Source organism: Sabethes cyaneus, chromosome 3 (genome assembly GCF_943734655.1).
Source record: "Sabethes cyaneus chromosome 3, idSabCyanKW18_F2, whole genome shotgun sequence".
NCBI classification, from domain to species: Eukaryota; Metazoa; Arthropoda; class Insecta; order Diptera; family Culicidae; genus Sabethes; species Sabethes cyaneus.
In genome coordinates, this window is record NC_071355.1 from 194071939 (window position 1) to 194094004 (window position 22066).

The 22066-nt window shown below is 39.0% G+C and overlaps 2 protein-coding genes across 2 annotated transcripts; both read left to right on the top strand.

Annotated features, from left to right (window-relative positions):
- The first annotated feature begins 12063 nt into the window (after positions 1-12063).
- On the top strand, positions 12064-12825 carry LOC128740543 (uncharacterized). The gene is made up of 2 exons (XM_053836091.1): positions 12064-12320; positions 12375-12825. Exons 1-2 carry the CDS (start codon positions 12064-12066, stop codon positions 12823-12825), a joined length of 708 nt encoding a protein of 235 aa, XP_053692066.1.
- A 2307-nt stretch (positions 12826-15132) lies between these two features.
- On the top strand, positions 15133-20186 carry LOC128740544 (uncharacterized). The gene is made up of 2 exons (XM_053836092.1): positions 15133-15805; positions 19990-20186. The coding sequence occupies exons 1-2, from the start codon at positions 15133-15135 to the stop codon at positions 20184-20186; spliced, it is 870 nt and encodes a 289-aa protein (XP_053692067.1).
- The last annotated feature ends 1880 nt before the right edge of the window (positions 20187-22066 follow it).

A 22066-nucleotide genomic window follows, 5' to 3' on the forward strand; every position in this document is an offset into this window, starting at 1 on the left:
CGCAAAAAACGAACGCTTGCTTAAAGGGATTAGCAAACAAAGTGTACAGCTGTGTATGCGTGAAACAACAGCGGTGCAATTTAGAATCACACACCCAACAAATACGCCACTCAAGAGCCCGTATGTTTCTCTCACCACAAATCGCACTGGTGTGCACTACTCTGCAGAGCTTTCACTGGCGCTTCGTTTTCGATGCAGCAGAGCATTCACATTCTGTCTCTGCAGGAAAAATTCAGGTTGTCTGTATGGTGTGCAGTCAATTTGACCGCAAAATTCAAATTGCCATATCTCAGTCAAAACTTAGAAAGGTATTTTAATAGACTGTTTGCATAATTTTTGTACCCAGGTGCCACGACCGCGATAACCATTTCTTTATAAACAATTAATTAAGGACGATAAAAAACTTTGCTATTTTGCTAGATTTTTTTCTAATTCAGGGTGTAAATCAAATTGTATCGCCGATAGAAGTATGACGTTATACTGATTTTTGTAAGTTTAAAGTTTTCTCGCGCGCCTATAAAATACAGTGGAATTTCGATTTTGGCTCGGACCGATTTTGGCAACAAAAGTATTCGTTTTTGGCAACAAGACGCTTCCAAAGATATGCTTAAATATCAATCAATTTGCGCATGCATGTTCAAAATGAAACAAAATGATGACATCAGTAAGTGCATGAAAAAACAATTGTAGTTGTGGAATGTTTTGAAAAGTAATATTCTTATGGACGTAGGACTACGTCTTACCGCAGGGTGTCAAAAACTTGCTTGCGTCGGCTTGATAGCTTTCGTCGGATTTTTTTAGTATAAAATGGTTGCAATCGTAAAAAATCATTTATGTATTAACTAGTTTTGACCCACTTTTATTAAATTTTTCAATAGGTTTGCACTTCCAAAAAGATGCTGAAATATTTATCAGTTTCCGCATACATGTTCGAAAGGACGAAAAATGATGCCCTCAGTATATTCTTGAAAATATTTTGTGGTTATAGAGTGTTTCAAATAATATTTTTATTGCCGTAGGACTACGTCTTACTCCAATAGCTCTCGAATAGTTACAATCGTAGAAAAATCGTTGATTATTGATATTTAGTCAATTTCTAACGCATTTATATTCAATTTTTTCATATCAAAAATGGATGTCATCTTTGGCATAGGCATAGGTGACACGCATTTGTTGTCAAATTCTGAATCCCACTGTATTGTCGTACAAAGTTATTGAATATTTACGGAGCCCACCAAAAGGCGGTGGGGAGCACCAGATAGAGAGTTAAAGAAACACGAAGGCTCTGATTTAATCTATCTAATGTAAGAATTTTTATTATGCCACGAATTTCATAAATAAAAATGTAGGATATTGAACTATTATTTTATTTTTATCAAAATCAATATATACGAATAATTGCAATTGCTAATGTTCTCCTATTTTATTGAGTTACCGAAATTTTTTTTTAGAAACTGAGATCTTTGAAATAGTTTCAATTTAAATCTTATAATTAAATAATAACAACTCACAAATCGTTCAATCTTCTACGCATACTTGATATGATGATATATAGGTTCAAGTCGTACAAGAATGACAACAAGCCAGTCGTCGTTTTTTCGAACCATAGCTAGAGGAGACTGTTAGAAAGTAATTTTTGGAGCATTGAGATCTCGTAGTCTCAACACTAAGCCCAATGGAATCGGTATGGTATCTCGATCAATTGAATTATTGTTTGTAGGGTGCTAAAATGATTCAAGTTTGAATAAAAATTTCTGTACTAACTTCTGAACGAAACTTGTCGTCCGAAAGGCATGTAATAATCTATAATAACCAGAAAGCTAAGCCATCTGTAAAAAAAGATTTGGCACTCCTAAAATAATCAATTTTTTTTAATTTAAAAAACTATACTTTTAGATAACTATTAATAATAAAAACTTGAGTATTTTTATTCACAGAATTGTTATAAGATCCCATGCACTAATATGCATTTGATTTAATTTTACAGTACTTTCAGTTGCAGTTGGCAGTACTTTCTTTCCAAAATGTCATAAAAGTATTTTTCACATTTAAGGAATAACTTGCACCGATACTTACATAACTGATATTTTTAACAGTTATAACAGTGTATAATGAAATAAATTACAAATTGCATAAACTGTTAGTTAGGACTCGGTCATTCGGGTGAAAAACAAAATTTAAATGGGTTTTTTGAAATGTGTTTACGTTCAGAACGTGACTAACATTATAAAAAAAAATTTCATCCGAATAATCGAGTCCGTTCTGTAATAATCAAATTAAAGTAATGGAAATAAATGATGCAACAATTATTTCTAATTTTTAGAACTATAAATGAGACATTCGTTTATATATTTTTCTCAGCTGAAACATTGGAATGATTTGCTTGTACAGTGGACTGTCGGAAAAGTTAACTCTCTAAAAAGTTAATTGTTCAGAAAAGTTAAGCGAATATTAACTCGAATGCAACACTCTAAAAAGTTAATTTTTGGCTTAACTTTTCTGAGAGTTTGAATTTATTGGTTGTCTAAAGCGTTTATTCATACAGGAATGTTACGGGCACATAGTTGCTTCGGGATTTTTGATAACATATTGGAAAAGCGCAAACTCAAACTGAATTTTAAATGCAAAATAAATGAACACCAGGGAACAAAAAATAAGAGCAAACATTGTCAAAACGTTGTCGTAGACTACAAAAAATCAAAAGTAAACTAGTATAACCGACTATTTTAAATTTACTGAAAGGAACTAAGTATTATTTCATAATATCTTGCTCTCTTTACATTACAACTTTCAAATACTTAAAAATGTGTATCCGAGAATATATTTTTCGCTTTTGTATTATCATTTATCAAAGACTCTTAGGACTACTCAGAAAAGTTAATATTTCGGAAAAGTTAATCGACCCATTCCCCAATCGATTGACTTTTCTGAGAGTCCACTGTATAACCTTTATGCATGCATTGTTAAATTTGATGTGTAGGCTATTCATTATAAATCCATAGTTTGTTTCAAATTTGGCTTTCTGCGTATTTAAAATTGTCAAATGTTGCTACAAAACACGACTGATTTATTAAATGCATCAATAAGGTATACCATTCAACAACGCTTAGAGGACTATCAAATTGCAGTTTTTGCTTGCTTGCTTATTTCGCAGAAGTGCTCACTGCGGTGCGATCACAGCAGAGTTATTCTCCCTCGTTATTCCGCACACTGGTGATTCAAAGCAAGGGTGTGTGTTGAAAGTAGGCAATCCAAACTTCAGTGCACATGCGGGACGTTAGACAGTGGTGTATACGCCATCGCACGCTCTGCTGTCGCTAGGAATGGAAGTGTGTGGTGATTTTTGCGCGCGCCTCTTGCATACACTGAGGGGAATGCCAAGACTGAGTCTAGCTGCTGCGTTGATAACATAAATGTGTCAACATTCTGCTCTTGATATCTTCACAAAGTACAAAAATAGAGGGTGCAGCCCCGAAGCATCACTTTTTCCCCAGCGCCAGCAGGCAGCAGTGGCAAACATCGAGTTGAATGACTATAATCAAAAATCATCCACAGAAAGCGATATTGGACACGGGGAGGATTTACACAAGAGGGTGTTTAATTCGTGTTTCCTTTGGCTCTCCATCCGATCCATCCATGGAATCAACGCGAACACGAACAGATTATGATGACTCAATTTGTAGGCTCCATTCGCAGGGGTCAGGGGTGCAGAGTTACCTCTCCCTCTTGGATTCAATTCTCGCTGGTAGAAGCACTTTGTTTCATCGAGGATTTCGAAATTAGATTCACTGAATTTCATTATCCGGTCTGTCTGCCAGGGACTGACTTCGTTCGCTATCTGGATACGATATCTTTAATGATACTTATTTAAAACCGGGTGTTGGTTCTGGAAAGTGTGGCAAAGGTAGTGTTTTCGATTTGGTCGTGACGGAGCGCTGGTTGCGTTCGTGATGTTATTTGGCTACGCGGATTCGCGGCTCGTCACGATGAGTCAACACTTCTCCGGTCGTGAACGTGTTATCCGATAGGTGACTCGGTTTTCATTTTCCACGCAGGTGGCATCCAATCGTATCGTGTGTGTAATCAGTATTTACGGCGGAAAATGTATGATATTAAGAACGATTTATTGCTCAATTATATGTCAACCGGAATTTATTACGGCCTAGCAGCCATTCGACAAATTATCGAGTAAATAATTTCTTGTGGATGGGACTGGCGTATTGATTAATTATATCAAATAAAGCTCACCTGTAATGATATACCTTTGCTAAGTCCCAGTAATAGGAATAAATTTGGGTACGAAACCTGCCATCATCTTCAGTCGACCTGAGCGGCTATTTTATCTCACCATCTCTTTATTATTGCAGCATGTGAGAGGCTAGGATTGGTTTTTGTGCAGGGACCAACTTTCACTTATGTGTATTGCCGTAAAGGATCGTGTCTAGAAATCAATCCCGGTCCGGCTATAAAACCTCCAGACAAGTACAACTTCGTGCGGCGGCGTATGCTCCTTGATCGAAGCGTCTTGCGGAGGGAAGCGTAGGCCTGACTTCCAACATGAATGCGACGTTGAATCTTCTTACTCGTGTTATTTTCGGTGGTGACTAGAGCGTCCAAACACATGAATTCATCAACCACTTCCAGTTTATTACCATCAGTAGTCCGCTACTTTTGCCGAAGAGCGATCCTCTCGTTTCAATGCCCGTTCACCGAATCACATCTGCGCACAACCATCTGCGCAATCCGAAAGGAGTAAAAAGAGTGCACCTGAAACACACACGTAGCATGTCGCTTACTCCAGGGTAGCTTTGATCGGCCGCGTTAGTTTGTCTAGAAAATCGTTCTCGTACATTATCTGCCACAACTGTTCGCGCTCGACTGTATCGTATGCTGCCTTGAAATCCACGAAGATGTGATGCGTGGTCACGTTGCACTTGTGAGGTTTCTGGAGAATTTGTCAGAGAGTAAAAATTGTTTCTGTAATAACACAGAACACCCCAAAAAGCCCACCTGACACTGCCCTACGAAATCTCTTGTTATTGGGATTAGACGACTTAACAAGATCTGGGAGAGCATCTCGTAGGCGTCGTTTTTCAGCATAATGCCGTGGTAATTACAGCAATCGAAGCAATCACCCGTTTTGTAGATGAGGCAAACCACACCTTCCATTCTCCGGTAATTTCTCTTCCACCCAAATTTTGGAATACTTTACCATTTTTGGAGGTCCTTTCCGGCAATTCTAATAGCTGTTATCGTTTGTAGGCACTCCTAGCTTAACATTTTGCCTCCTTTTGCCATATTTCCATTGAGATGCCCATCAAAGAACTGCTTCCATCTGTCGACCATCTCGCGCTCGTTTGTGATAAGGTTTCCCTCCTCATCTCAACATTCATCAGGCTTCGGTGTGCATACCCTTTACGAGATTGGTTCACCTTCTTATAGAACATGCGCCCGGATTAGTTGTTCCAGCACTTTATGATCTCTGTCCTACTCCCGGGGTTTTTTTCGCCTCAGGATTGTGATTGATGCATTAATCGCTCGACGATATTTGACCAAACTTTCCCACGTTGTAATGCTTCATTTTTCAAGCTCTTTTTTACTCTGCATCGCTTGTTGGCATTCCTCGTCAAAACCAGTCATTTCGTGCACTTGGGGTTCTCCACCTAACATCGAGATTGCGGCCTTTCGAGGGCCGAAACACCTAGGCACCCAGCTCCGCAGACGAAGGTAGAGCTTCATCTATCGAAGGCCACGATATTATAGAATCAGTTGCTCACAATCCTGAGGAATAAAAAGCGTCATAAGGTGAACTAATCTCGTAAGGGCAACATACCGATAGCCGACATGTGTAGGGACGATGGAGGGAAAATGATCACTAACAAGCGCGAGATGACCGAACACTTCAATGGTGAAGTTGCAGAAGAAAGTGGTATGGAAGTTAGCCTAGGAATGCCCATGAAAGATAGTAAAGTCCCAACGACTAACCTATCAAAGGTAGGACGAAAAATTAGTGCGCTCAAGAACAACGCAGCCACCGATTAGGACCACATTTTAGCAGAGCTGTACAAACACGGTCGAGAAACGCTAGCAATGGCCCTACGCTGAGTTATTTCCAAGATCTGGCAAGAGGCGAAGCTACCGGAGGAGTAGATGGGAGGAATTATTTATACCATCTACAGCGAGGGTAATTGGCTCGACTGCTGCCTACAAAGTATTTTCTCAGATCCAGGGAATCAAAATATCATTGTTCATACACAGAAATAACCAACTCAAACGAAGAGCGATAAACCAGTTATTCTCTACCTATAAAACAAACATAGGGTAAGGAACGAGTTAAGCAGTGTCACCTATTTTAATCAGTTGAAAATAAATGGGCCGAAAATGCACTTTTTTATTCATATTTTCAAAATCTTTTGATAGGAACTTCTTCACAACTCACTTAACGATACATTTAATTCACACAAACACAATTTACTGGGTTTCCGACAAGAAATAGGTTGAATTAAAAATTATTGTCCAAAAACGTACATTTTTCAGCTGCTGAAGGCAATCGCCACCTCACTACTAACCAATCCATCACATTTTTCAGCACTGATTACAACCACTCTAAAAATCAAGCACTCAATTGTCACATACCATATTATTCACTATCTTTTTTTCTATTATCTAAGGCTTTGTCACTAGCCGGAAGTTTTATTATTTTATAACAAACCTGAAAATAAATTCTGAATTGACGGAACCTGTTCACCAGTAGCAGCTATCGTGTTGCCAAGACACTGTTTTGGTTCTGGAAATAAGAGTTATAGGGTCGAAATTAACTGAAACCTCCAATGGTGAAAACGTGGTTCAATACTTTCAAGAGTTTAAGTTCAAGTTTAAAAACAACAAAAAAGACAGCTTTTTCAATAATTTTCGAAGATTTTCTCAGTGATTTAATGAAGCAACGATGTGTTTCAATGTTATTTGCTCTGACAACACTGTTCTACAGTTAGACCGTGTGCACTGCTATGTTTGCCTCTTTTGTTCTCCCACCATCCTTATGAACAGCGAGTGAGACGTCAAACTCGCAGTTTCCCATAAGAACACTAGAGAACGAAGAGGCGACGAATACCATTTGCCGAACGGTGCGGTGAGTGTATGCCCCGATAAACAATTTAGACAGATTGCATTTTACGCATCTACCGACCGAAAATATCAAATCTATTAATGCAGATGCCGATTAGTAGGTCGCGGATAGGAACGAGAACTTACTGAATAGGGGGAAAAGTTCGAGGGATTTTTTATAGGGGCGTATAAAAATTCAGATTTCAGAACTGCTTAAAAAAGCACCTTGAGGGTAAAAATATGTTCGGTTTGATCAAAATTAGTTCCATCGCTCCAACTTTTAAAGCGAAAAATCAATAGTTTAGCTCAACAATAGCGTCTTCTAATGGTAACAGCTTGAAGAACTAAAGATAGCAAGAAGATTGGTATGCTGATATCCCCCACTTAGTCAACCCATCGCTTGTAATAAGGTAAAACAATCAGTGGCCCGCTTAGACTGCTTAAAACCGGTTCTTTACCCTACGTAGCAACCAGAATGAATCACGAATGTAATAGGACAAATTAATGTCCTTTCACACGAGTGAGAAGGACAACTTTCGGTGAGAATATACTTTGATACACACTCGCTCTCACAAACGCTCACACAACTCTCACGAAACACCGCCGCTGCCGACACACAATGTTGCGTACAATACGTATTGCATACACCAGTGTGTCTTGTTCGCAGGCAACAACATAGTTGTCATAATGCATCTGTATTCACAATAAACAGCTACGGTAACTTGTCATTGTCCTAACTTCCATGCAATAGTGACAAACTTTCATCATACATTGTCGCAACATTTTGAAGTAGCGACAATATCTTTGTCTCTTTCAGATGTTTTTCAGATGTTACAGAAAGGTCGGAAGTACAACGTGCCAAAACATCTCATCGTTATTGACTTCAAAGCGACATACGATACAATCGGTTGAGACTAGCTATAGCAGATACTGTACGACCACGATTGTCCGAATAAACTAACGCTACTGATCAAAGTTAAATGGGATCGACTGATGTGTTTCGTGCACATCTCGGGGATACTCCCTAGTCTCTTCGAGACGCAGCTAGTGTTAAAACAAGTGGACGGCTTATCCGGCATGCTGTTCAACAACGCCCGATGAGCGGGTGTCGAAACGCACAAATTTTATCAAAAGTAAGCAGCTCCTACTGTGTGGAAGTCCCTTTCTCCGGAATGTGAATATTAAACTTCATGAATGGCAGCGATCTTCACTCGGAATCGCTGTAGTTCCTGAGCAAGCAAGCCAGCTCTTGCCGGTTCATGAAGACTTTGGACATTCCAGGTACTAAGTTTCCAATCGTTATCTGTTAGTCGTTTCTTTGTTCTTTACCATGTCCTATGCCGATTGATATGTTCTTTTTTGCTAAGTGGAGTAGGTTTGGTGCGAAAAATGATAAACTGGATGAAACAGGGAAATTTCGATATGAGGCAAATAATATAATGGGTCGTGGGACTCCAAGTCACACTCTCTCGGTTGGTACCCAAGTGTTTTTGCAATTAAACTACCGCCGCACCCTTACATTAGATGGTCTCATATCTAATTTTGCCCCTCCAATTTTTTACCATTACAAACACGCACACACACGCTCCCCCTGTTCCTATTTCCTTCGTCGTTTTTCGTGGTAAAAGAGAGCTTCAGTACACTACCTTACTAGGGTACTAGGGCTTACTACCTTACTACTCGCAATACCTTCATCCCACGGATGGGTCTGCCATTTTAGGTGTATCTTGCGGGATACGGCGCTTCATATTCAGCCGCTCGCTCCGAGATAAATGCTGTTTGAGACGCCCCTCACCTGGAGACCATGCGCTTAGATCTTAGCTGGTCCAGTATGTACATGAAACATTTTCAGGTATGGCTATCGATCGTCATCGTTTGACTTAGATCTTCGAGAAGGCGCAAGATAGGGGCTTGAGAGAGCCAGAGCTATATTTGACGCGTCTTCCAGGTAACTATACTAATTTATATCCCCATTTCATACTGTAGGGATCGAGCGGGGCATTAAGAGAAAAATATTGTTTGTTCGTCTGTGGTTGAGGACTGAGAAGCAGTAGAGATAGGGTCACGTACTCTCCGCACTCAGAGAGCAATACTGATGTAGAAAGGAAAAAAGCAGAAATAAACTGAGTCTTGTGATTGATCGTGTCGCGTAAAGACGTTTATTTATTCACAGTTCGCATTTAACAAAATGTCCGCCAATTCGCGAAATCACCACAGTGGCGCAAGTTGGTAGGCTTGAATTAGTGAATTATGTTCAATAATTATAAGTGAATGAGATGTTTTGCTAGACGCTGAAATATTGGCTCATATGTTAATGGAATTTTCGATAATGTGTGCGTGATAATGACATTGAAAAGAGGAGGTTTTGTTGTATGAGCCTAAATTAAAGGATGATGAAATATGCGTCCGGGTTTATTTTAAAAATGCACGGGTTGAATTATTTCCTCATGTGTTAATTTTGATTACTCAACGATGTTCATAGGATGTTGGCAGTTAAAACATAGGTAGATGGGTTTAAAAAACGGGCTGCATAGGAATGAAATATGTGTATGGCGGCCATGTTGAATAGGCACCTATACGGATGAAATAGTGGCAGGAAATGAACTTGCGATAGCGATGTGTGAGTGTGTTGGAAGTACAGTTTCGTTCGAGGACAAATGAGTATTAACAAGTGAGTGGAAAGTTTTATTCCGTTGCTTTTTGCCTTTCCAGCTGCTATTTGCGCGATGGATAATAGAAGCTAGCGGAAGTTATGTGACACATACAAACGAAAAGCAGTAGCCGAACAGTTTGGGATAAGGATGTATGCGTGGGAAGTATGGCATCGCGCGACAGCTGGGCACGTCGCCAGAACTAGCCAAAAGCCAGAGTAAAGAGTGTGCCACATCAAATTGCACCCCGGGAGAAACGCTGTAGAAAATTACCCATTGAAATCTCTTGAAAATTTGAGTGGATGTAGTTTAGAGTGTATTGTTTACACTCTATTTTTATCGCGGTCAGTTTTTCGAAAATTGGAAAAAATTCCGTCCTGAAACCTGAATCCTGAACTCCTGAAGGATGCAGAAACTTTCAAAGTTTTCTAAGAAATGCATGATTTGGCAAGCGATCTGCTCATGTGGCAAATGGAGTGCGTCGTTCGTGACTATCGAGACTGTAAACGGGTAGATCTACCTCTAGGACAGTCCAAAAAACCATTTGCTTCCTCTGTTGATGCAACACGATCTTCTGGCCGAATCTAGCTTTGTGCCACTGTTCAAAAGATGTCCTGAAGTGGTGAGAAGCCAACAGGGTCACTTTCGTACCCAAGGGCATGAATCCCCCCAACGCGCCGGAACTAAGGCCACCGCGGGTAGCAACAGTGGTAAGAAGATCCGGCGATGCATTCAAGCGGAAAATCGGGCCTACTCTGCTCATAGCAAAATGCTACGATCAAGAAGCATACGCCGCCGTACGTAGCTGACAATTTTTATGAGCTTGAAGTTGTGTTGTTGCTCATGGAAGACATACGCGCCCTTGTTATGTTCGAGTGGAGGGTGCTGTGGGCGATAATTGGCGGAGTATAAACTGATAGCGAAAATCGTCGGAGGGGTATGAATCCTAAGCTACAGGCATTTCTGAATGACAGATTCCCATAGTACATCTGGTGAAAGCTGCTAGGTTATGGTAGGCCGGACACGTCGTAAGAATGCCGGACGACAGTGCAAGAAAAACAATTGTCTTCAACAACACCACCGGCAACAGGAACAGAGCGGCCTAACGTGCAGAATGGCTCGACCAGGACGAAAATGATTTGCGACTTTTGAGACGACTGGGAAATTTGCGACGAGTGGCCCAAGATTGAGTTGCAAGGAGACGACTGCTTTGAACAGTACCAGCTACCCCGGCTCTAGGCTGCTGATGAAGAAGACTAGAATCGAAATTATGGAATGACACCTTGTAGTAAGACGTAGTCCTACGTCAAAAAGAAAAATAAATGCACAGTGCGCATTTTTTAAATAAAAACTTTCCCAGCAAACAATTTGGTCTGTATAGCTCGGTTGTAACTGAGAGGTACGAAATCATATCCGCACAAAAAAGTACAAAAAAGAAGATATAAGTACCAAAGTGGAGGCAATATACGTGCAGAAATGTTGACAATCATTTGTAATTCTATCCTGCAGTCTATACAATAATTTTTGGAACACGCTTGCAAGTATTTGGAACACGAAACACTTAATACTTCTCAATGTACGATTTAGATACTTAATGTTACAATCATCTATACTGCTTTATAATTCACAGCCATAAGTTGTATATGACGACACGCACGACTGCAAAACATCTTATTGTACGTAGACTTCGCTTTGGCATACTCTAATCATTATGCAATTCTAATTTAAAATTGGCATGCATATGACTTAATGTGGACTTTCTATTACAATCTTCTGCTATCTGGGATTTCTCTGTATACCTCAAAATTCCGCTAACAAGCAATGGTAAATGTTTTGTTGTCAAAAAAAATATTTTGATACGAACTCCAATGGTGTGGTCCTTGCTCACGGTACGCGTCTGTTTCAAGCGGTTTTGGCCAAATAAAAGGCACTTTACCCTTCTCTTGTCGCAGTGCAGAGATGTTTAAAACCCGCAGTTTTTTCACCATAAGAAAACCATTTTCATATAAATTCCGATCCTCAAATAGCCTATTACTTATAGCGCATGAAATTCATAAAAACAATTTCATTTCACATCCATACCACTCATATTTATCATATCTGAATGATTCTCTGTTATCACATACAAGCTCACAAGTATGTATAAACAGTGTCAATGGTCACTTTGTCTAACTACAATATTTGAATTTTCCAACTCTGACGTTTAATATTTTCAATTCATCAATAATTATTGTTGGCTACAAGAGAGGTTGCAACGTTGCAACCAGTACGTGTGTTATTTTGACTGTGCAATAGAAACTTCAAAAGTATGTCTGATTCAAATTACCAGTTGTTGGAAACACCCAAATTTTCCCTGAAATCACCGCGCGCGAGACCGAAGGAACATCTCCAACAGGAGCTAATTCGAGCAAGTGATAGGAAAAGTCGTCCGAAAAAGCAGGCAGTTAAGCGATGCTTATCGGAGGGCTTAAGCAGACATAATGGACAATTAGTAAGTGAAGCCAGAAAATATCTACCCCAGTACGACCAGCTGGTACAAGCTGCGGTTAATCTCTATGTAACGAGGTATTGAAAAAGCCCTTTTTTTAGCGAATTGATTAATTTTCGTAATGTTTACAGTGAGTTGAAAAAAATTTCCCTCCCAAATTCGGAAAACAATGAAATGATAAAAAATTTGATTCAGCAATTCTTCGGACAACCGCACTCTTTGCAGCAACAATACGTCAAAACCGCCGCGCTTACCCAAAGCAAAGGCGCCCAACTATGTTCCGACCCGTTTCTGATATTTTTGGATCTACACAAAAGGCAATCACGATCGCGACGTCGAACCGAACGTCGGCTGGAAGGAAGTGATTCGGATATCGGTCTGTTCGCTTGCAACGCCTATCGTGCCGAATCCGGCGAGGAGTCCGATCCTACGCGATTCCGTGCCGGTGGTAACCAAGATGACATTGTCCTATCAGAAGCTAGAGCGCTGTGGAAACGAATGAGTCCCGAGTTGAAGCTTCCATTTTTTGTGAACGCTTTCCTAGCGGTTCATGCTCCCGAAGCACTGGATCAAGCGTTATGATGTGTGAATGGGAAACATTTGGCATTGGGATTTTTTCCGTTTTGAATTATTGGGTTTAATAAATCCTTATGAGTGTTGCACGCTTCAAAACAAAGATTCACTTCATTCTGAATTTATTTGCGGAATATTTTCGTCGAATTCTGGACTAATCGCATTTTTAAGCATCACTTCTGAATTCTGTACACTTTAGTCAAATTTTAGGGCAAACAATTTTTGCTGCCATATTGCTTTTAATAAAACCATTTTAATCAGTTTAAATTACAATAGCAAAATAATATAAAACAACTTTATAATCCCCACGAAAGACGTCAACCATTGTGTACATATTATTCCATTCCCAATCGTAAAATTTATTAGCCACCCACCGTCTAATTCCAATGTTCGCGAATTAAACGGCTCGTTTTCCTTTTCAAATGCGGATGTCTGCTAGCTTCTAATTCGATGTTAATGATTCCACCATTTCGGAGCTGGTTTTTGTTCGAGATAATTGTATCGTGGGACCTAAGCAAAATGATTCCAAGGTCAATGTCGCCGTAATCGGCGTAGTTCATCTGGCGTCGACGATTGCCATTTGCTGCTCACCGACTCCAGAGCTAAACAGTACCTACCTACTGCTTGACGCACTTATCGTTCACTTAATACTGTTTAGTTGATGGCATTTTCTCACGTAACAATAGACCCCTCACCAAAGATAAGTAAATCACCCAAAGCCGAGACTGATCAATCACTGGAAGCTTCTCTCCCTACTAAGTTGACAATTGGCCATAAATATTCCACCTCATCAGCCTCCTCAGCTGCTTAATCCCTCAGCAGCATGCCATCAACACGCTGAACTTGAACCTTACAACGTGTAGAGGGCGAGGCTATTTGAAGATCAAATGTTGATTTATTTATTCACAGTGTCTGCCTCGCCGAGTGGGATTGTCTCTACTCTAGACGTTAGACGTTTTGGCTCCAACCGTCGCGTCGTCGTCATTTACTGAGTCTTATCGAGAATCACGCAATTTCCTTCCGATTCCGACGAAGGTGTCATCTCGCGAGCCGGCATTTTGCCGATTGCAATCTACCTAACACACAACGGAACTGAATTACAATCTGGTGGAAATGTCTCGATTGAATTTGGTTCTTCGGACAGAGACAAACAGACATCGTTCTCGCAATCATTTCGCTATTTTGTATAGAATGAAAATAGACACAAATGCAGATTCATGAAAAAAAACTTAGAACAAGCTTTCCGAGAATCATTAAGGTGAAAGCGGAGAGTTACCTTTATTTATGATGGTACTCTCCGTTTTGTTTCAAAATTTAGTGAATTTTGAGTGTCTCGGCGCCTCTGTAATCTATAGTCTCTGTACCCATATCCTCACATGAATGCCATTTTTCCAGCCATGTTGGGATTCAGTACCGTTTCACCTTAATCGCTACTTGGTTTGTCTTGACCGTGAAAATCGCGATTTAGGGCCTATAATGAACGTATAATTATGTTCCTAACTCCGCGCAGATCAACTCGGCCGTATTTATTTTCCATTAAATAGGTAGGGTAGATGATCCATTAGTTGCGCCACTAAGCACAATATACCCTCATTTTGCTTGTTTATTGAGGTATATGCTTCAATTAATGCTTGTGGGATATAAATTTATCAAATACAAGGTATTTGTCACAAGGCAAGACAATTGCTTTCGTTGTACGAGAAGCTTTATAAAGAAAAAATGAATTTTCCGATTCAATTATATTGTACCAACAGTTGCGCTAATGTTTCCTTAATTAAGTTTGATGTTCCTTTAATTGTGTTATTCCATATACATTGCTAGGTTGCTAAGTGAAAAAACATCGTAGCAAAACTATAGATGAGCGCCTATAGTTGTGCGCTCCAACTGCGCGTTAGATTTTGGAAAATTGGATTTTAGCAAATAATGCTTTAATTTTAAATGGTGTAGTCTAACTACCAATACTTCTAAAAACCTGTTTCATATAATGAATGTAATTGTTTTATCTAAAATGCTACGGTGACGAAAATATGCATTAGTAATGAATAGTAGCGCAACTATTGGTACTACCACAACTACTGGATCAACTACCCTAGATACGTTTGTCTGACTTTGCCAAACGGAATCGCAGTGAGCAGCAACCGCATACTCTGCAGTGCTGCTAGATATCACTAGAACGCGAAACAGAGGTCGCAGAAACATGCGACGCGATTTAGCTAATTTTGTAAGTCGCGATCGCGCCAGTCGCCGTTCGTCACTTGATGCGACCGGAGATTTTCTGCCTTTTCAGTTCGGTGCTTGTCGAATATATCTTTCAGTATGAAGAAGTTATTGGAAGTTGTGATAGTTTTTTGTGTGTCATTGCTGTATTCTTCGGTCGAATCGGTGAATCCCTCCCCAAAAGTGGACTTGACCGAGGCTGATGATCTTAATAATGAAAACGGATTTGTGAGTGTGTACAAAAATTACCCGAAAATTCAAGTTACAGTTGATACTTCGAAGCTAAAACGTGTTGCTAATCCAGAGAACGAAGAAAGTAGTTCCGGCAGCTCGGGAAGTTCCGGATCGGAATCCGCGGAACAACGAACTGTGGGAGTGCGCACGGATATAACGATCGAAATTTCCGAAGAAACTGCCAACGAAACCAATAATGTGGATGTGAAAGTGGATACTAGACGCAAGAATGGAACAGAACCGAGAAGGGGTGGAAAGGAAAAGGATGATGATGACAATGCCAGTGTGCCAGTGTTCACTGGAATGAATGGAATTCCACCTCGGGAAAGACTACCGAAACCAACTATTTCGAATGACATCAATGGAGATAAACCGTCAAGGCCAGGAGTTCCGTTGAATGGAAGACCTACATTTGTGCATACACTGGATGATCGCAGGAATGGAGGTCCTTACGATGGATGGAATGGGTACCAACCGGTGATGGGCGTGTGGACTACCGAGCGACCGTTCCTTAGACGGATTGATTACGACTTCAGAGGTTTGTGGTTGAACTATTACGTTTTAGTTTACACTGTTTTATAATGTTTAAGAACTGTGAAAAAGCCATAGCAAATATTTTTTAAAGTTTTTCTCACTTCCCCCCTAAAATTCACTTGAAAAGTCGGGGACCGAAAAAAAAATTTGTAGGATAAAAGTTAATTTTTTTTATAACATCAATTTTCTGTGGGCTCTACAACCTAAAGAACTCAAAAAATGAGTGTACGGGCGGAATTCACCATTCTAGCTCGGAAAATATTTGTAATGGCCTAATGAAAACTTTTGAAAACTACTTCATAAGAAACCGGTACTTTCTTCGGTGAATCTCGTACAAATTCGTCGCTTTGAATTTATGAATCCACGGATATAATATTTTATAACTTACCGTAAAGTCCGCATCCTTTCACCCGGCTGGACTGTTGGCCCTCGAATCAAATCAAATCTGCCCGCTCAAAGAATCAAATTCTGAGCAATGGAGCTTCGGGCTCAAAAAATACCTGAGAAACTAGTGATGTTAGACGACACATTTTCATAATCCATTGAACACTTCAAATGGACACAAGTTCCAATTCGACTGGAAAGCCCAATCATGACGTAGAAAATATAACGATTTGTACAAAACCTTTTCAAATTCTATTCTAGATAAATGCTCATGAACTCTGCAAAAATTACTGCTTTACCAAAATAGTTTTTAAAGTTATTATGAATTTCCCGTTTTTTGGACAAATTCCTGGATAAAAATTTTGAACTTCGTTTCTTTCAGCAGGGTTTTTTTTTCGGCAGGGTTTCCTACAAGTTTACAAAATAAAAATATAATGAGAAGTTCCCCAAAAGTAACACATTCTAACTTACTTTCTAATAAACCAAAACATTTATTAATCTAGAAAGTGAGTCCTTCAGAAGAGACTGATACCATTTCTGGACTGACTTTAGAAGCTGTTGCTATTGAAATTTGACCAAACAGTGCTACCACTGTCATCACTGTGATTTCCAAAAACTGGAATCTAGCAAATGCTAAAGCTTGCTTCAGATAGTATTGGAACAAAAACAAACGCGTGTATTGTTAAATACAAGATCTTTTCTTACATAACTGTAGCATTTTCTTCATACTTTTAAGAAAAAATACGGATAATATTATTCGTCACGGTTTCGAAGGAATTCTCGAACTTTTTCTGTAATATAGCTCATTAGGCGGCGCACACTTTCTTCGTCCATCGTTTTGGCTATCTTATTCCACCAGTTCTTCATCTGATTGATGTCTTTGACAACTTTTCCCTTTGCCTTGAGTCTCCTCTTCATGATTGATCAGTATTTCTCAATAGGGGGGAACTGGGGGCAATTGGGTGGGTTAAGGTCTTTCGAAAAAAACTCGACCCTTTTCTCTGCATACCATTCTTGAACGACTTTGCTGTAATGACAGCTTTCCAAATCTGGCCAAAACATCACGGAATGGTGGTGGGATTAAATAAACGGCAAAATTCGTTTTTGGAGACACTCCTTTTGGTACAGTTCCGACGTCATTGCCTTATTTGTAACTTTCGTTTTTCTGCCACAGCTGCAAATGCCCTGCCAAATCATAAATTTTCGTGCAAATTTGTCGGCAAAAACAAATTTAAATTTGCTTGGAACATCCCCCCGTTGCCAAGTAAAATTTTTGACCTGGCATTTGCCCGAAGTCAGCATTGACATAGGTTGCATCGTCCATCACAAGACACCCGTCGAACTTGGTTAGCACTCAGTCGTATAGCTTTCGAGCACGGATTTTGGCCACACTTTTCTGTTTTATGGTTCTATTTGGCGACTTGATTCCCTCCCGGAGTCGAATTCTCCTCACGGTACTATGGGCAGCACCGAAGTTTCTGGCCAAATCATGGTCCGACAGATTGAGATTCCTCTTGATGGTCTTCAAATTACCTTACCACGCAGTTTCCGGTCGACAGTGCCATTCCGATGATTAGCTTGAAGCTTCCGAATCTTGAAAAATTACACATATTTTACCCAATTGCTAATGTTTGCATTTTTTCGAAACCGGACCACGGTGCAACCGAGCCGTGAGATACGATGGGCAGGGTTTGTTGCTAGAATGGTATTTGCTTCAAATAAGGTTGGAAAAATACTTTAACGAAATCGTATGAAATTTACCTTAAATGTTATGGTAGATCACCTTTCAACTACAGTTGAATCTATGATATATTTCGCAATGTTTCATTTAATTTCGGCAACGACGAAATTTCGCGGAATCAGCCTTAAGCCACAGCCTTAAGCAAGATGGTTAGACCGAGTGGAGCAAGATCTGCCGAAGAGTAATATGGCGAGGGGAAATATGACCCCTCCCCCTATAAGAGGCGGGCTCCCATATAAATGAAATAGAAACTTCCTCATAACTAGAGAACTAATCAAGCAAATGGAACCAAATTCGGCATGTGGGGGATTTTGTAGGCAGGTTTTTTTTATGATGGTTTGAGACTCTTCACCCCTGTGATAGGGGAATAAGGACTCTCATACAAACAAAACAAAAATTTTTGCGTTACTTGAAAACTAAACGAACTCGAGAAATTTTAGACTCTTCCATAAAACATAACAGACAATAACAAGACCACCAAAAACTATCTGCAGCCCCCCGCAGAAATCACCTCTGTCTAGGTTTATTTGTTTTCCTAGGTCTACGAACCTCTATTACTTTCCTTCAGTTGGGTACGATCGAGCGACAACGAGTAAGGAGAGGATCACCCCGGGGATCGAAATGGTACTTTCCACGAAAAGGTTTTCCGTGAAATGGTACATTCCGCATGAGGTTTTTCACGAAATGGTATTTGGTGAAATGTTACACAATCACGGCGAATATTTAAGTGCTATCCGTTTTATTTTATCTGGCTAAGTAACGGGGGGTTTGTTTTCTACTTTACTGTGAGGGAAAATTAAAAATTTGTAAATTAAAATACCCATGCTTTCATATGACGTAACTGCCAAAATGAGCTCCTCAGATAACTGCTAAACTCGAGATTGGGACAGATTCACGATTTATGTACAACACAGTATAATTAATGGCAATACGAAGTTTGTCGGGTCAGCTAGTTTTTATAAAGATATTTAATTTAATCATTTATGTCACGAATTGTGTGTTTAAAAGATTAGCAATTCATAATTTCCTTTCCTTGAATGTTAGTCTTGAAAAGAACTGTTTTGATTTTTACCTCGCTTGGCGATGGGCTTGTCTTTCGCTGCACCAGAATCATAGAAAAAGCTTCATTGTTTACTTCTAAAAGTACTTGGGACGAATAGTTGTGGAATTTTGAAAAGAAAAATAAATCTAAAACGACCGCAACATTTACAGTAAGGAGAACCGTAGTTGCGTTCTTCGACCAGATATATTATTTACAAAATAGAAAGTAAGAACTTGATCAATTTAACGACAATTTCGAGCACAGGCCGGACTCGATTATATAGAGACTCGATTATAAACAGACTCGATTATATATGATTCGATTATATACAATTTTAGACTTGATTATATATAGTCAACAAAAATTTGCTCCGATTTTGTTAAAGCTCGCTCTATTTATTCTTTTTTGAAAATAACTAAACCCGTAATTTTTTATTTGGTCCCCCTTTTATTTGAATTAGGGTGGTTCCAAATAATGCGATTATAACCTACCTTCCTTCATAACTTTTAAACCACTGGACCGACCGTTGACGCAGCAAATGAAAGGTATTAGGGTTTTCTAGAAAAAAATATTGAGGTTGAAAGGTAGGTTAAAATCGCGTTTTTGGGACCACCCTAACACAGAAAGTACCACCCTAGGCACCAAATAAAAAAAATACGAGTCTAATTATTTTCAAAAAGGAAAAAGTTAAGTCAGTTTGAAGAAAATCAGGTTATTTTTTCCGATAGTGCTTTTATGCGGAATTGTTGTATATTCATATTAATTTTTAATGTAAGAAAGGTATTTTCTGCCTTTAAGCTGAAAGCCAAAAATAATTTTTTTCTTTTACATTTAAAAATGCACAAATTTTTTTATATAAAACAATGAAAACAAAATATTTTTCTTGATTCGATTATAAGGAGGATTCGATTATATGCAGTGAAAAATTTTTGGCTACTATATAATCGAGTCCGCCCTGTAATCCTACATCTAGTTGAATTTTTGCATGATACAACCCTCTAAACTCGTTCTCGTTCTACAGGTAATCCCATCTATGTTAAGAGCTACATTCCGTACAACGTGGGTCGCCACTACGATACCCGTGGAAGCAGCTGGAAATCCTGCTACTGTAGTGCCTATCCACCGTGGGACCGTGCTCCATCGAATCCGGTACTGCCGACACCGCGACGAAAGGTACAGGACAAGGTGGACGTACCCCACAAACAGCACCGTGATTGACGTTGATCTTTTCGATCGATTATCGTTTTATCGTTGTACATATTTTTGTTTTGAAATAAATTGCATTTTTATTATTTTTTACCTTACTAGTTTCATACGGTTGGTCTTAAAGTTTCTTATACGTGCGTTATACTAATTATGTTTTCAATATGTTACTTTTGTACGAAAATTATTCAAATTTCAAAGCATTTTGATTGACTTAAGCCAAATATCAAACGCTACGTCATAAGGGTTAAGAATCGTGTATAATTTTGTTTTTGATTCTAAGTTTCGGTACAGTAAATACTAATTCGAATAAAGTAGCACAGCAGATCGGCTGATTTGGCTCAGCCACTAGGGATATAAAAGCACACATTTTTCAATTTAGCTCAGTTCGTTGGTCGATAACGGTTCAGCTTGCAAACATGAAATACTTCCCATTTATTGTTCTAATTGTCGTTCTACTTATAAATGCTAATACAGGTTAGTGCAATTAATTGAGTTATTAAAACTTTTTGCTTAGCATGTTTTATTGTACACTACTAATAATCTTTAAATGCAAAACGAATACGCATTATATTCCTAGCATTTCCGGTCTCGGAAGAGGACGGATCATATGTACGTGCGGAGAGACAAGTCGCCGAAGAGCCCGTCAATGAAAACTTCCAGTGTCTTTTCTTCGTATGTGGTGGAGGTGGAAAAAGTTCCAGTTCGAGCGAATCGTGCTAATGCACCCTATGCATACCAGAAAGATATTAACAATAAAATAATAATTAATCCAATCGCTGCTAGACAAATCAGTTGATTTAGCACGAAAAAACTACCAAATGTTATCAGGACAAAGTAATAAAATTATTACCGAACTACAACAGTAGCAAATGTAATGATTTTATTCCCAATTGCAATCGTTCAATCGTACTATAAGATATGTAACAAGCACATGATTGTAAATTTCACTATTATTTTGAGTTTGCTTCATGAATGCCGTACAGCAAGTAGCTGAACAACCAAGCAAATCGTTTATCTTTAGATTTGATAGAAGTATTTTGTTCATCAGTAGGTATTCGGCGAGGCTTCCTATTACCTATAACTCCGCAAGCTAGTGATTTTTAGGCTTGAAAATATTAAACTTATCGAATGAGTTCGTAGCTTGTAGAATCATACTTTATCGCCGTAGTTATGGTAGAAATGGTGCTGCAAATTATCTAAGAGAATAGCTGTATAACCATGATGGATTTAATTTTGAATTTGTGAATGACATTAACCAAGCTGCTTAAATTAGTTCCAAAGAAAGAGAGGGCGCATGGTGATTTTTCAACTTGCAGTACATAAAATAATTGTTGGGCAATTGCACTAGATAAAGGCTTCTACTAAATGTTTTGGATCCACTTTCACCGTCTCGGATTTTTGTTGCTAACGAGAACTAACAATGTCCAATTGTGAAGTCAAAAGCCTAGATTATTGTCTATTTCGTGCTTTACGACAACTTGAGATGTAATTCTCTTTTCCAGTTATGCAGTAAAATAATTTTTCCACAGCTTTTTTCAGAAGTGATTTTTTATTTTATCATAAATACTCTATTCAAATATGAGTTTTATTGTAGAAGATCACATTTTAAGCAGACGGATAGTTTTGAATTGTATGAATCAGTAAAATTCAAAACTTGTTCGCCCAAATTAACACGAGGTTTTTACAGTGTCGTTTTTTTGTATTCAGATTCTAAGGGACGACTGTTAAAATTCAAGCAAATCCATTAGATTTTTCTGATAGAACGCTTAAAACGCCATGTAAGTGAAACTAAAACTGCGTGTAAAATCATTTATGCCTCTAATGTACCACGAACGCAATTCGTAATCCAATTCTAATCGACTAATCCGATTTGATTCAACATGTTCACATAT